The sequence below is a fragment of the Monopterus albus genome, unplaced genomic scaffold (assembly GCF_001952655.1).
Source record: "Monopterus albus unplaced genomic scaffold, M_albus_1.0 scaffold152.1, whole genome shotgun sequence".
Classification (NCBI taxonomy): domain Eukaryota; kingdom Metazoa; phylum Chordata; class Actinopteri; order Synbranchiformes; family Synbranchidae; genus Monopterus; species Monopterus albus.
Window position 1 is genome coordinate 316,308 of NW_018128032.1, and position 16,010 is coordinate 332,317.

Consider the following 16,010-nt stretch of genomic DNA (forward strand, 5'->3'; position numbering starts at 1 on the left):
AAAAATTTTAACAATTTAGACTGTATGAAAGCTCCATTGGTGTGATCCCTATACCCCATCTTATGCACAATTCGTATCGCTCTTTTTTGTAATATATACAATGGTTGAAGTGAGCTTTTGTGTGTATTTCCCCAGTTTTCAACACCATACTCTAAGTATGGTAAAATCAATGAAGAATACAAAATGCGTAGTGCTTTCCCGTCCAAAAGCTTTGTGTGCATAAAGAAATTGTGTCTCTGCATTGGCAGACACAAACACAGTGAAGTAATGTTAAAGTTAAACATGTTATCCTAAAAAAAAGATGTAATTTTACAAAGAAAAGGAGTGTAACAGTAGCCGACACACCTGAAATTACAACAGTAGTGACACTAATGTAATGTCACACAGATTCGAGGTTAATCTATTTAAATTACAGGCCATCTACATTAGTATCTGGATGAGTTTTTAATTTGGATGTGTTCAACACTATTTGTTTTATAGTTTCCCCACATTTCTTTACACAAGGCAGTTTTTCTGTTAATCTTGTTATCATTAAATCCAAAGGCTAAGACATATCAGCCCTGTCACCAGCAGAGGTTGGGACAGCTTGATGTGTGTTGTCTGGGAGTCACATGGTGGTTGGCAGACACATGGTTTGATGTGTTAAAGAAGGTTTGTACAATAAAAAACTAAACTCATCCTACAGGTATGTTGGATTCTTAAACTTCATTTCCGCTGTCACATTTTCTCACAGTTCCCGGTTTGTTGACCCTGCTCTCTGGAATATTCCACCCCCATGTTGAACCTCAGGAAAAAGGGTTGGTGTTGATCAGAGTGTTATGCGCTGGCTTTCTGGAGGCCTCCTATGTACAGTATTTGTGAAATAAGACAGGATGGGCTTCAGAGCTCTGCTGTGGGGCCCTGTGCATCTTTCTGGTTTAGGTTATAATACACACATGGTTTTGGGCACTGGAAACTTGAAATGTTTACGGCATGTGATTCAGTAACTTTGCAGGTATCTGGAGCTGCACAATTATTATAAATGAGATCATGCAAAAATAATGTGAGGCTGTTTTGGCTGTAATAAACAGAGCCTAACGAGCGGTATACCCCCCATATTTCCCTTAACCATCACCAAACATAGCCTCAGGGGTTGACGCGGACCATCCTGCCTTGTTTTTCCTCACTGTATTTCACCCCTGTCGGTCTCTGTTTAAAAGAGGGAGGGGCTGCTCCTCTCTCACACACAGCCAGCTCTGTGATCACATACGGTGCTTGTAATGCTAAGGCTTGAGGTGTGATTACGTGGACATTTAACCACTCACCGGTGACTGCTCTGCGTGCATGCATCCCCTCCCCCATTGCATTCCTGGTGCTTGATTTTAGTACTACCTCTTGAGGGATGCTGAAATTTAGCTCCCAGAGCTATCCAACAAAGTGGCGCAAGATAGTGAAAATAAATGCAGAACCCATATTGAGCGCTGCTCAACGCGACACGCTGTGCTAGTTTCCTAGCCAGTCTGGTCCCATAGTGCATACAGAAAGTATTCAGACCCTTTCAGAAATGTATTGAAAATAGAAGTCTGAATTATCATTATTCAGACCCGTCACTTAGTACTTGGTTAAAGTACCTTTGACAGCAGTGCCAGCCTCAAGTGTTCTTGAGAATAGCACTTCAAGCTTGACACACCTTTCTTTTGAAAGTTGCTTCTATTCTTCTTGGCAGAATCATTCTAGGTCAACCAGGTTGGATGGGGAGCATTGGTGCACGGCTGTTTTCAGGTTTCTTCAGAGAGATGCCCTATTTTGTTCCGATCCACAGTCTGGCTGGGCCACTCATGTTTTCTTGAAACTCCTGCTGTGGTCTCTTGGTGGTATGTTTTGGGTCATTGTCTTGTTGAGAGTTTAAACCTTCACCCCAGCCTGAGATCCTGAGCATTCTGGATTGCTGTATATTTTTCTGCGCCCATCCTTCCCTCTACCCTGACTAGTCTCCCAGTCATAGAAGAACATCCCCACGGCACGATGCTGCCACCACCATGTTTGACTATAGTGATGGTATTAATGAGGTGATGCTCAGCACCAGGCGGCACAGTGGAGCAGTGGTTAACACTGACGCTTCACAGCAAGAAGGTTCCAGGTTCAAGCTTCAAGGTTCTGGGTTTGCATGTTCTCTAAGCATGGACTCTAATCAAGCTATAGAAGCTTCTCAAGGACCATTGATGGAAGTAGGATACACCAGAGCTCAGCAGCAAATGTCATAGAAAATGGACTGAATACTTATGTATCAGTCTTTTATTTTTTTTTTAATTAAAACACTCCAAAAACCTGTTTTCACTTTTGGGGTATTTTGTGTAGGCTGATGAGGGGAATAAAGAATTGAATCCATTTTTAAGATGAGTCTGAAGCATACAAAAATGTGGAAACCTTGAAAGGGTCTGAATACTTTTTGTATGCACTGTATTTGCAGCACACACAAAACACAAACGCATTCGTTTTTATAACAAAGATTAAGATCAGTTGACAATTTCTCACACATATTGTGCTGTATGCTAAAAAGCTCATTAACAAGAGCTGTTATAGAGTTCACAAGCTTCTCGGACATCTTAATTAGATCTTAATGACATTTCAGTTGGAATGACTGAACTGAGTACCCTGAAATCAGTCAATCCCAGTGCTGATACATAGAGGGAAATGGGAAAGCAACTGACACAGGAGTGTAGACAGCAATGCAGAGAGAGGGATAAGTGGAAATGAGGAAGTACTGGAGGACATTTGTGCTTTATACAGTCTTGGCCTTAAGTATTTGGAGAGTTGCACATCTATTATTCTTCACGCCCTGTGCTTCAGCACTTCAATATGAAATAAAATGATGGATATTACATAAAGTGCCAAGTCTCAGCTTTAATTCGAGTAGGTTTATGTTAATGTTGAAAGAGCTGTGTCTGAGATATAGTCCTTTTAACACAGTGCTCAAAATGCTAAGTTTCTAAAATGGCTGAACACTTGTCTACTAAGTGTTTTGTGAGTAGCTGTGTGTTGTTTCAAAGTTCAATGCTCAAAAGAGCTCATGCTAGATGTTGCAGTTGCCATTTAGACTTATAGTTGTATGAGGATAAAAAGAGCTGCTCATGCAAGTGAAGAAGATAGTAATGAGGCTGAAAATAGCAAAAATATATTCGATGGCTTAATGGTCCCTGATGGACTAGTGGCTAGGATTCAGCGCTCTCGCCGCTGCGACCCGGGTTCGATTCAGGGTTGCGTCAGGAAGGGCATCGGCGTAAAACACATGCCAAATTTCAACATGCGAATCCTCAGTGTGATGATTTGCTGTGGCGATCCCTAATGGGAACGGATATCACATGGCTTAATAACATCAGTTAGTTACATTTTACAAATCAAGGGGGATATTTACTAAGTCTGACGCAAATTACTGGTAGGTGCAGAAAATATTGCGGCACTGCAATTTTTCTATTTAGTGTCTTATTTACCAACACCAGTGATGTGAATGAGCACAGCTGCAGCTCAGTACATTTATGTGCACTTCTGCTGGTAAGGACATACCTACTGCACACTGGTGGACCAAGAGAGACAGTAGAAGAAAGTGTCTTTACTGTGACTGAACTTTAATATGGTTGAACAAATCATCAACCTTATTTCGGAACTGCAATCATGTAGTCTTCTGCCAGTCAACTCGTGTTTCATTTTTAAGGCTAGTAAATCAAGCATGGTTTAACCTGAAAGTCTGTAAGTCCCTCACATTCTCCTCTGGCAAGTGATACAATTTACTAACTCCTCCTCCCTACTCGAACATGTTCTCAAATCCAAAGATGTCTCAGATAATAGCATCTGCCATGCTGACAGCAGGGCTGGAAATTTTATACCTGCTTTCTCCTGATGCTAAATTTCATCAGTTGTAAGCCAGAACGCCTTTAGGGAATTTCTTCAGATTTGGTACAGATGTCCACCTGGATTCAAGGATGAACTGATTAAATTTTGGTCAGCAAGGGTTAAGGTCGGTGACTTCATGTCTGCCCCATTCCTATGAATTTGACTGGTTGTGGAAGGTATACGACCACAAAGCGGTAATTCTAGTTTCCAATTGAATGTGCTGATACATGCAGAAGAATGTGTGGGTCAACTGTCCAAATATGTATGGTCTGGACTGTATGTACCCAGCAGACATAATGAACACCCTATGTTAGAAACAGGATCACATTAATACCGATGCATTTTTAATTCTGTTGTTCTCTTCTTAACATTCTTTCATTCTAGCTTCCTTCTTCCATCATAGTCTCTCTCTGAACAGGATACGCAACAGTACATTGCCCAGTAATTACTCCATGTTCCAGTAGCATCACATCTCATATGGGCCTCTTAATCTGATTCCTATCATTTATTACCATGAAATTTCAGTGTACTCACACTGGAAATAACTAGATACGTCTTACCCTACTAATGAATCTGGCAGATAGATGGCTGACTAGATGAAATAATCTTCTGTAATACTGTGTTTTGCATTGTACTGTAGATGGTTCTGCATGGTCTGCAGTGAATTGCAGGGAATAATCTTTTTTTTCTGGTGGGCAGGCTGTGTATTTTTAGCTGAAAGGTTGATGCAACTCCAAACAGAGTCAGCAGACTGCGATGAAAGAATAATAGGCTACACTAAATGAGAAAACTAGTAGAGGAGTCCACAGACCTCAAACTTTTCATGCGATTTTTATTAATTTCTTGCAACCCATAATTACCTTTCTGTTTTTGGCAGACATGTGTGCAGTATAAACAGACATGCAGAGACAAAATCAAAACCTTGATGAGAGAGAGGGTAATTGAGTCAAATCTTCTAACGCAAATATTTATTTATCAGAGGAGTTGCTCTGTCTGTGTTTTCCTGGCCTCAGCTGGTCTGCGCTGTCCTTCACTTGAGAGCAGCCATTAGAGAAGAAGGTACAGAGAAACAGCGAGAGAGAGAAAGCACGTAGAAAACTAGGCGACAATGATGAGGAGCCCAGAGAGAGTACAAACCAGAGATTATATCAGAGGAAAGGAAGGAGAAAAGGCTAAATAGAAACTTTATCTGAAGCCCCTTGCGAGGAGCAGAATGAGGAATACACGGAGAGACTGGATGTGGGTTGAAAGACTGGGCAGCAGGAGACACATTACGGAGAGTCTGTTGGTTGCTACAGTTGCTGTTCTGTGTGCAGCCATGTCTGTTTATCACTTCCCTCTTCTCTCCCAAAGCCCTGTATCTCATCTCTATTCTGCCCCTTCAGTCTAGCCTAAATCTGTCAGAATACAGCCACATATACCTGGAAACTTTCACCATTTACAACCACCCTCTCATCTACCCATCCTTCTTCACCTACAGTACCTCAAGCTTCTGTTCATTCGCACTTCCTCCCTTTTACTCTCAGCCTTTATTCGTTTTACTTAGCCTTTATGGGTTTACTTAGCATTTTATTTGCCCATAAAGGGTGATAAAAGTAAGAGCTTGTTTCCTGTACTGCGATCAACAATATATTCTAACAAGTCTGGGTCCACAGATGCCTGTGTAATTTTGTAGTTTGCCTCTCAAAGAGGCCATGAATTCTTTTTTTTTCCTATTACAGCTACAAAGTGGAACATTAGGCCCACATGGACTGCACTACACTCTCGCAACCTACTTGCAGCATAAACCATTTAGTCTGAATAGTTTATTCGCATGCTGCAAATGCTAACTGTTGTTGAGACTGTTTCTCCTGTTCTCAGGCAGATGTGCTATAAATCCAGGCCAGACATGGCCAAGGCTCCTGTAAACTCTCATTTGCTTATGTGTACCAATCCTAGCACCCTTCTCCCACTTCTTCTTCCCTTTGGACAGCCTTCTTTCTGTGGCCCGGCTGACCGGCGACCTGTTAACCTTCACATGGCAGAGCTTTAACTACGGCTTGTATTGCTTTCAGGCCCATTGGCTGCAGGTCATGAAGAGCAAAGGAATAGCAGTGTGTCACCCTGATATGCTGTGAATCAGTCACTGACTGACACTGCTGTTCAATACTATACAGTGTACACTATCTGTAGCGAGTGGATGGGGATTGATCGTTCTCATAATCACGCTGTGCCTGGCATACTGTGTGTATTAATTGCTGTGGTAATGAACAACAGGAGGTGCATATGGACTTTGACAGTACTGATTAGTGTCGGTGTATGTGTGTGTGTTTCCCAGATTTACAGAGGCAGATACCATTGTGATGGGGGATGTGACGTACGGGGCCTGCTGTGTGGATGACTTCACTGCCCGAGCCCTAGGAGCTGATTTCCTGGTGCACTATGGACACAGTTGTCTCAGTGAGTCTTTTTACCTATCTCTGTGCATGGTAGTCTGTTGAGGATTGTGAAGTGAACAAGGACTTCCACCTCCTGAAAGTGGGCTACATGAAAAAGAAACCAGACAGACGGAGATATCGATCAACGGAAAATGTAACTAGTTAGTGGAGCCTGCCCAGGTCTAGTATGGAAGGCATATTAGACCTTTGGAGACATGCCATCACATTTACCCAGCAGATCAATGGGGAACATTACAGCTGTCCTTTAAAAACCTCGTACAGCTCTTGAGGACCTTCACCCTCGCCCCCACTGTCTGTCTCTTGCAGAACATGGGAGGAAATGCTAAATCAATAGTTTTGATATATCCCTGCCAGAACAACCTCACCTCTCCCAAATACCAGAATTGACCAACAGAATTTTAATACAGTGAAAATCTCTCTCTGTGTTGGCTTATATTTTTTTGTTTTTGGTTTTTGTTTTGTTTTTTTGTATGTGTGGTTTGTGTGCACACATTTACAGTTTATTTGTGGAGGAAATGTGAGTACAGGCAAGTATCTTGCCAAAGAAAGATGTACTTCCTTATTTAAGCTTAGAAAACCAAATAAAGGCAAAGACAAATGTGCCAAAGATCAGTGATGAAATAAGATCAGATATTAATTGGCGGACAGAGATGGAATGACCACCAGATTTCCACTAGAATCTGCGTGCAGGGTGCCAGTGTGTAGGCTACGTGTTGCTGACATCATCACACACCTGTGGGAGATTAAAGACACTGTTCTGACTGACTCATAGAGAAACTGGGTCTCCTGTGCTCCTTTACTTCCCTTTCATTTCCTCTGTAGTCTCGCTTTTTCAGTATTTGTGTCATCCTGTCCTTTGTCAACATAAAGCACCTCCATCTGGTGCAGAACAATATGGGTACCAACATAAAACCATGTTTTTGTATATTTCAGAGTTATACGATTTAGCTGAGATGAGGCATGGAGATTTATTTACACTTACTGATGCTCAAACATTTTGTAACAGAATGTCTGACTTGTCTGAAGAACAAAGAGTGAGAGTGAGTGGGTAAAAGAGGTTTGTGTGCCAGGCCAGCTGCCGTAGCTGCAAGTATTACTGGACCTTCTTTCAGATCACAAGCAGATCCTCATTATTTTTGGTGGCATGACGCACTTTAGAAGAGCTTTGTAAAGCAAAACAAGGCACCAGCTTGAGTTTAAGCTAGTGTTATTGATGTGGACCAGTATGACACTTGGGTTTAAATATTCCATGCTTGTATTATTCCATGTTACACTAGAGGCAGGTTTCCTGTTTGCAAACATTTGAGCATGCATGCGCATCTTGCACGCCAGTACACTGTTATGTTTGTTTATCTTTTTGAGATTTTCATCATTTTAAGTAGTAATCTGTTGAGTAAAGCCAGTTATTACCATCAAGCCACGTGTGGTGTTTCACTGAAGTACTGTTACTCAGCATTGTGATCTGACTGTTTCTGACTCGGTTCACATCGACAGTACAGTAAAAAAAAAACAAAGCTCAAATGAAGTTAGAAAAATAGTCTTCAAATAGCTGTGCATCTAGCAGCAGCAACTGTTCTGAGCTTATTTAGCATGGTAATGTAAATCTTAGGTTGCTCTGCTCTGGTTTATTTCTAACGTACAAGGCTTACATAGTTCCCTTTGGGCAACTTTTTATTAAAGAATAATTGGCTAATGTTGGGTAGAAACTCTCAACAAAATGCGATGAGCACTGTACAAGCTCAGAGTCGAGCTGGCCTCTCTCCTCATCGCCACTGAGAACAGAAGGACAGGCTCTTTTTATTGCTTAAGCCACAGTTTTCTCATTCTGTGTTGGAAGGAATGTTTTGCCTTTGGGATGTCAACATTTTCCAGCCATCCTCCGAGCAATTCGAGCAGTTTACTGCACAACAAGTCCTTGTCATATTACTGTCCGCAGTCTCGGTCATTCTGGTTCTGCTTTGTTTTCTACCTCCAAGGTGCGCGTGCATCTCATTCATGCCGTTGCTCAGAAACCTGTCTATAGCTACATTCACACTACATGCCTCTCCGTCCCTGTTCTTTTCTAATTAACTGCTCAGACTATTATTAATTCTTAAGACTTGTTCATGCTGTGTTTTCAGTGGCTCCCCTCTGAACTGACCTAACTGCTTTAAAAGATCAGTAACAAAGACATAACATCTGGACTGCCCATGCATTATGAATTAATTAATCAATACAGCCGCAAGCTTATCGGCACAAAGCAACATACATGGTGTCATCAGTGCAGCTACATCGGCTCATATCTGGGTTAATCGCACAGTAAATCATTAAGCACTTCAGCTAAGTGGTGTTGTCATGTGATTTTAACCATAAAAAAATTGCAATTTGTGATATAATTGTCAGTAATTCAGTAATATAGGTTACTTCCACATCTGATAAAAACTATTTTGAGAATGACTTTTTGTTTATTATTTATTTATTGTTTTGCTCTTGGTGCATTGAATTTTTGTAGATTTTACCATTTGAGAGTTGCTCAGACACAGAATCCAGTGCAACCACTTGACAATTCAGGTAGAGTGCGGCCACAGCTCAGCAACCACTGTTAATTGCTTCTAATATCATGGAACAATGATGATAATAACATCAACAATGCTTTTTTTGATATCAAGACACATCAACATGCCTCACCTATTCTGTTGCTGTGTATGCAGGCTTATGAGTGTGTACAGTACAGTTTTTATATCGAAAAACTGCACAAACAGTGCAAATAATTCTTGGGACTTAAGTCTCATTTTCATCCACAGAACATTACGACTGTGTTCATTTTTCTAACCCCAGCTCCGATCTACAGCAATACTGTGTAAAATGAGTGACGTAACATTTGGATCGTGATACGGCTAAAGACGTAAAGGTACCAAATGCTTACCGTCTTATTTATGTACTAGACTGGAACCATCCATCCATTATCTGTATGGCTTATTCCTGAATAGGGTCACAGGGTGCTGGAGCTTATCCCAGCAGACACTGGGCGAGAGGCGGGGTCCACCCTGGACAGGTCGCCAGTCTAACACAGGGCTGACACTTAGAAACAAACAACCACACACACTCACTCCTACAGACAATTGAGAGTCACCAATCAATCTGAGCTGCACATCTTTGGACTGTGGGAGGACGCCGGAGTACCTGGAGAGAACCCACGCAGGTACAGGAGAACATGGAAACTCCACGCACAAAGGCCCCAGGTCATCTTTAACCCAGAACGTTCCTGCTGCGAGGTGGCAGCGCTCCACTGTGCCGCCTAGGCTGGAACCAGTTTGTAGATATTGATCTTTAAATCATTTGTAAACAAGCCACTATACCATAATGTCCAACCTTTTCTTAGTCCCACTTGCTATGAGTGTGCCTGCATATTTGTTTACATGGACATTAATAACCAGCTATGCTGAGTGACCTTATTGCTATAACACATAGATAAATAAAACCACTGATGGGCCAAGTAAGCTGGTCCATTGACTGTCTGTAATTGCAGCCTCTAAGTGCTCTCAGGCTACTATGCTATTGTGAACACAGATCAATGCCACTTTTCTTTGCCCTTTACATTTTGGGTAAGGCCTATAAACAAGTAACAGACAGCTGCTAGTCTCAGTCTGGATTTTACTCAACTCTTCCAACCCTTTTTCGTCTCATGATATATTAACCCACTGGTTTCTCACTTAACATGTGGCCTGCAGCAAAGCCCACCTTTCGCTTCCATCCATTCCCTCTTTGCTGAGATGTGAGCCCATTCATCACTTCTCTTCCCAGTTAATTAGCAACACCCCCCAATCCCCAAAAGACCATCCACACACACAGGAACACTCACACACACAGTATCCTATTGCTTTTTCCATTCCTCTCTTCCATGTCCTATCTTTCTGAATTTATGGAGTACATTATTGAATCACCTTCCCCCACACCCAAATTGAATTTCACTGTTTTCCAGTCTACTTTCATAGGAATTTCTCATTCCTCACTCCTGTTTCCATGCCATCTGATTTCTGTCCATTGCACCTCACAGCCCTTCTGCCTCTCCCAGTCCACCCTCGACTGTTCAGCGGCTGTTTTCTGGCCCCTTGTTGTGCTTTACTCCCCTGTCTGTCTCTCAGTATTGCTTTAATCTAGGATATCAAGTGAGCTGCACTTGCTCATAAAGCATTAGCATCATAAAGGCCCATTTGCTTAACAAAAATGTCCCCTTGCTCCTGATCTGTAAATTAAAGATAATACAAGAGGAAGAATAATTATCATGATCAGTGCAAACTATAATTCTTGCTTATCCGCACCCTTCCCCCCTCTTTTCTTGAACTGTCACCTACTTTTTCGGCATCTACCTCAGCACGCCTCTAGCTATGTCTTCTGGGCCCGGGTGCATCGTAAATGGCCTGTGAAATTAATGGCATTAATAGTAATTGCATGTATCCTTCTCCTTTCCTAAATAAGTTGAGATCTTTGCATCAGTTCTTGCCTGACGGAAGACTCAGGCTGAATGAGTTTCAGTTACATGGATACCTATACTGTATATGTGCATGTACTGTGTTCCTGAACATAGAGGTGGGTGACAAATAAACGGAAAAGCCTGAGTAAATGAGTGGCCTCCTCCAGGATGACACTGGACCCATCCACAGGACACGAGGGGCCACTGAACGGCTTGATGACAATGAAAATGATGTGAATCATATGGTGTGGCCTTTACAGTCACCAGGTCTCAACCCAGTTCAACACCTATGGCAAATGTTGGAGTGATGTGTTAGACAGCATCTTCTTTACCATCATAAAAACACAGCATGATGGAGTCTCTTTTGGAGGAACGGTGTTCATCTCTCCAGTAGAGTTCAGAGACTTGGGGAGTCAATGTCAAGGTGCACCGAAGCTGGTGTGGTGGCACGTGGTGGCCCAGCACCTTACTGACACACTTTTCCTTTGATTTGTCACATGTTTATATGTCTCATGCTGATGGTGGAACAACACTGTTCCACAGTCTTACCTGACCAGTGAGTGAGTCTTTCTTTTGTCTTTGTCTCCCTCCAGTTCCCATAGACTCCACAGGAGGTATTAAGATGCTCTATGTGTTTGTGGATATCCAGATGGACACTGCACACTTCCTGGACACAATCAAGTTTAACTTCCCTCCTGGACAGTCACTGGTGCTCGTCAGCACTATTCAGTTTGTGACAGCACTACAGGTGATGAAGCCCTTGGCCTGTGTGATTTTATGTGTATGTGGTGAGTCCATGTTTCTACCACAGAGAGCTGAGGTAGAGTGATTCTGTATTTTTATCCAAATACGTATTTTCACCCAGCCTATATTGTATTTTGCATGTACAGTATAGGAGCACACATTATGTATTTGTACAGTATACCTTTTTGCCTCCTGCATGAGCAAGCTCCCACTCCACATTTAAGCTCAAGTGTGGGTGTTGTGCTTTACTCCCCTGTCTGTCTCTCAGTATTGCTTTAATCTAGGATATCAAGTGAGCTGCACTTGCTCATAAAGCATTAGCATCATAAAGGCCCATTTGCTTAACAAAAATGTCCCCTTGCTCCTGATCTGTAAATTAAAGATAATACAAGAGGAAGAATAATTATCATGATCAGTGCAAACTATAATTCTTGCTTATCCGCACCCTTCCCCCCTCTTTTCTTGAACTGTCACCTACTTTTTCGGCATCTACCTCAGCACGCCTCTAGCTATGTCTTCTGGGCCCGGGTGCATCGTAAATGGCCTGTGAAATTAATGGCATTAATAGTAATTGCATGTATCCTTCTCCTTTCCTAAATAAGTTGAGATCTTTGCATCAGTTCTTGCCTGACGGAAGACTCAGGCTGAATGAGTTTCAGTTACATGGATACCTATACTGTATATGTGCATGTACTGTGTTCCTGAACATAGAGGTGGGTGACAAATAAACGGAAAAGCCTGAGTAAATGAGTGGCCTCCTCCAGGATGACACTGGACCCATCCACAGGACACGAGGGGCCACTGAACGGCTTGATGACAATGAAAATGATGTGAATCATATGGTGTGGCCTTTACAGTCACCAGGTCTCAACCCAGTTCAACACCTATGGCAAATGTTGGAGTGATGTGTTAGACAGCATCTTCTTTACCATCATAAAAACACAGCATGATGGAGTCTCTTTTGGAGGAACGGTGTTCATCTCTCCAGTAGAGTTCAGAGACTTGGGGAGTCAATGTCAAGGTGCACCGAAGCTGGTGTGGTGGCACGTGGTGGCCCAGCACCTTACTGACACACTTTTCCTTTGATTTGTCACATGTTTATATGTCTCATGCTGATGGTGGAACAACACTGTTCCACAGTCTTACCTGACCAGTGAGTGAGTCTTTCTTTTGTCTTTGTCTCCCTCCAGTTCCCATAGACTCCACAGGAGGTATTAAGATGCTCTATGTGTTTGTGGATATCCAGATGGACACTGCACACTTCCTGGACACAATCAAGTTTAACTTCCCTCCTGGACAGTCACTGGTGCTCGTCAGCACTATTCAGTTTGTGACAGCACTACAGGTGATGAAGCCCTTGGCCTGTGTGATTTTATGTGTATGTGGTGAGTCCATGTTTCTACCACAGAGAGCTGAGGTAGAGTGATTCTGTATTTTTATCCAAATACGTATTTTCACCCAGCCTATATTGTATTTTGCATGTACAGTATAGGAGCACACATTATGTATTTGTACAGTATACCTTTTTGCCTCCTGCATGAGCAAGCTCCCACTCCACATTTAAGCTCAAGTGTGGGTTTTAGAAATCCAGCAGCAGTTATTTTGGATTTAAAAGGAGGAATGAACTCAGAAAGCCTTTCGGTTCAATGTTGTGCTCAGCTCTGCTCTTTAAATAAGCAGTGGCAGCACCTAAAGCATTAAGCTTGAATACCTTTTCTTGGGCCTCTCCGTTCTCTAATGCATAATGTGTTCTATTGCTTTCATTTGTTGTGAGATTTCACTAATGTTATTTTTAAACTAGGCTCCACCCATGTGGGTTTTATTTTATGTTGGGGTGTTTGAGTACACCCACATGTATGTATGTGCATACATCTGCTTGTTTGAACTGTAGCTGTGTATTGTATGCATGTTCATCCATCTCACTCATCTCTTATGTTGTATAGGCTTGAGGTAACACAGTATGGGCAGGGGAAGCTGGGAGTTCACCCACATTCCCTATGGACTGCCTCAAATTAGCCTTAACTCGTTTGAATTACCTTCCACCTCCAAGCACACCAGCACATTCTTTTTGGTTTGTTTGGCCTCTCGTCTCCTCGCTTTGGGTAATGAATGTAAATGAATGTAGGATGTTAGGAAGAGTTGATTTTTCTTGAGTTATAGAATGCTCTTTTGAAATAGCATTTACTTCCCTTGTTATTGTTCGTATGTATTGTCCTTTGTGTGTGTGTGATATACAGGTGGCTGCATTGGGAATTAAACCTCTAGGAGAATTACCAACAAACATGATCCATTCAGGGTCACTTCAGAGCCACATTGTCATTATAATCCTTTCTGGCCTTCCTCATTTTTGAATCATTGCACACTTCATGTTTTGTCTACTGCTTCCTCTGTTTTTTCCTTTGGCATACATTTTGAAATATTAGTATTTTTAGTCATTTGTCTCTCTTGTTATTTATGCTTTATTGCAAAAAAGGAGAAGAGCTGTCAAATGGGAAAAATAAAACAACTAGGGGGCATAAAATGTTATGACGAACACAAAAAGGCTGGAATTGGTCATCTGCACCTTTTTTTCTGGTCTTCATATGTGGTTTCTGTTTCACTATCAACTTTTAACAGAGTGTACAAGCTGTGAGCTGGACATAACATATAAAAATCTTAACTAGCTGTCCTTCTACCTCCTTCTATGCTGCAGGCTATAAGTGCAGTCCTGAAACCAGAGTATGATGTGCTGGTCCCACAGTGTCGACCTCTGTCACCGGGTGAAATTTTGGGCTGTACCTCCCCTCGCTTGGACCGCCATGTCAACGCCATAATGTAAGAAATCTCTTTCCCCCTGTCCTACAACTCAGAGTTTCGTCCCAGGTTCTGTCATTTCTTCCTGTTAGTTTGTGGAGATATCCAAACAACCAGACACCCAGCCTTGACTCATCCAGTCACTTTCCCCTCCCACCCTTTAGTTACCATAATTACCCCTGCCATGGCCATACCCACCGATGTGACATGAGGAATAATCAGTATGACATCGCACCAGTCACACTAGACATAGCTAAATGTGACAACTAGCTATGTCTGTATACGTCCAAGCATGCTTCTGTTATATCTAGGTAGGATCAGTCAGATGCGGATCCAGAACTGTGAGGCTAAAAATACCTTCACACTGTGCAAAGATCTGAAATGTACAAAGCCAGACAGCCTTTTGTGGTTGTTTCAAACCAACCACAACACATTCACATGATTTTCCAGGTTTTAAACAAATGTTCTCGCAAAGTATGACACCTGTGGCACGTCCGTGATGAGATTTGATCAACTGTGCAACATGTTGCATTTTGTTTGTAAATTAGTTTCAGCTTGTGTTTCAGCCTGTTTTAAGTTTTTATTTTCCGCCTCATTTCCTCTAAGTGGGAAAAATGGTGATGAATCCAGTAGGTAGCTGCATGTATCCTAAAAGACAAGTTTGTCAGTGTTTTTACATCAGCAACAACGCTGTGCATGTGAGACTTGCCAAAATGATGCTTATCCTCCCTGTACTACAGGGAGGACACTGCTCTGGCAAACTAACAGGTTCAGGCAACAAACAACACCTCCGCAGCCACTTTGCCTACATCTTATGCAGCTCTATAATAGAGCAAATCCTAAGCTTTGTGGTGCACAATGAGTTGAAGTAATTATATCTAGGTGCATTACCTTGTATGTGTGATCCACACACATCTATTGTTAGTCGTTGTGATTAAAACCTCCCAGTGCATGAGATTAAAATGACTACACAAGGACAGACTTCGCTGTATGCATATATGCATAAGCCAGGCCCTATGGGAGACAAGGGGTGGGTGTGCGTTTTAGTGTGTCTTTGTATGTGTGAAAGAAGTAGAAGTGGAAGGGTTAGGGTAGGGTGTGCTTCACCTACTAATTTAATGTGCATTGTCTTTTGATGTGTGAGTTAGGGTGTGTGGGGGTGTGATGGGAGAGAAAATCGATTGGCCTTCCTGAGTGTTGGTGTGCCTCTCTCTCTCTGTCTCTCTCTCATTTACACCTAAGTAGAAGAATTGTTTTACTATGCTGCGATGACTGCAGTGGATTCAGGAAAGCATTCAGACTTCTTCACATTTTGCACACTTGGATAAAATTGCCATTTTATCCAGCAATCAACACTCAATAATCCATCATGACAAAGGGAGAATATGTTTTTAGAAATTTTTTCTGACAAGTATTCAGACCCTTTACTGTGCCACTCCAGACTGTGCTCAGGTGCATCCTGTATGCTTTAATTCTCCTTCAGATGTGTCCAGAACTTGACTGGAGTCTTGAGTAAAAGGCATGTAGCAGCTCGCCTGGAGTTTGTCTGACAGCATTTAAACAATTCAGAGCAGGAGGGAAAAGATTCTCTGGTCTGACAAGATGAAAAATTAAACCTCTGGGCAGAAACACTGTGTCTGATGAACATCAGGCTCTGTTCATCACCTGCTAACAGCATCCCTATGGTGAAGCATGGTGGTCATGCTATGGGG

At 42.2% G+C, this 16,010-nt stretch overlaps 1 protein-coding gene across 1 annotated transcript in view; it reads left to right on the forward strand.

Moving 5' to 3' along the window:
• The window catches only part of dph1 (diphthamide biosynthesis 1), a 74,698-nt gene that overhangs the window by 39,784 nt on the left and 18,904 nt on the right, over positions 1 to 16,010 (forward strand). Inside the window, exons 5-7 of the mRNA XM_020614865.1 lie at positions 6,188 to 6,309; positions 11,355 to 11,509; positions 14,198 to 14,319. Coding sequence (XP_020470521.1) covers positions 6,188 to 6,309; positions 11,355 to 11,509; positions 14,198 to 14,319 — 399 coding nt within the window. The remainder of the gene's footprint in view (positions 1 to 6,187; positions 6,310 to 11,354; positions 11,510 to 14,197; positions 14,320 to 16,010) is intronic.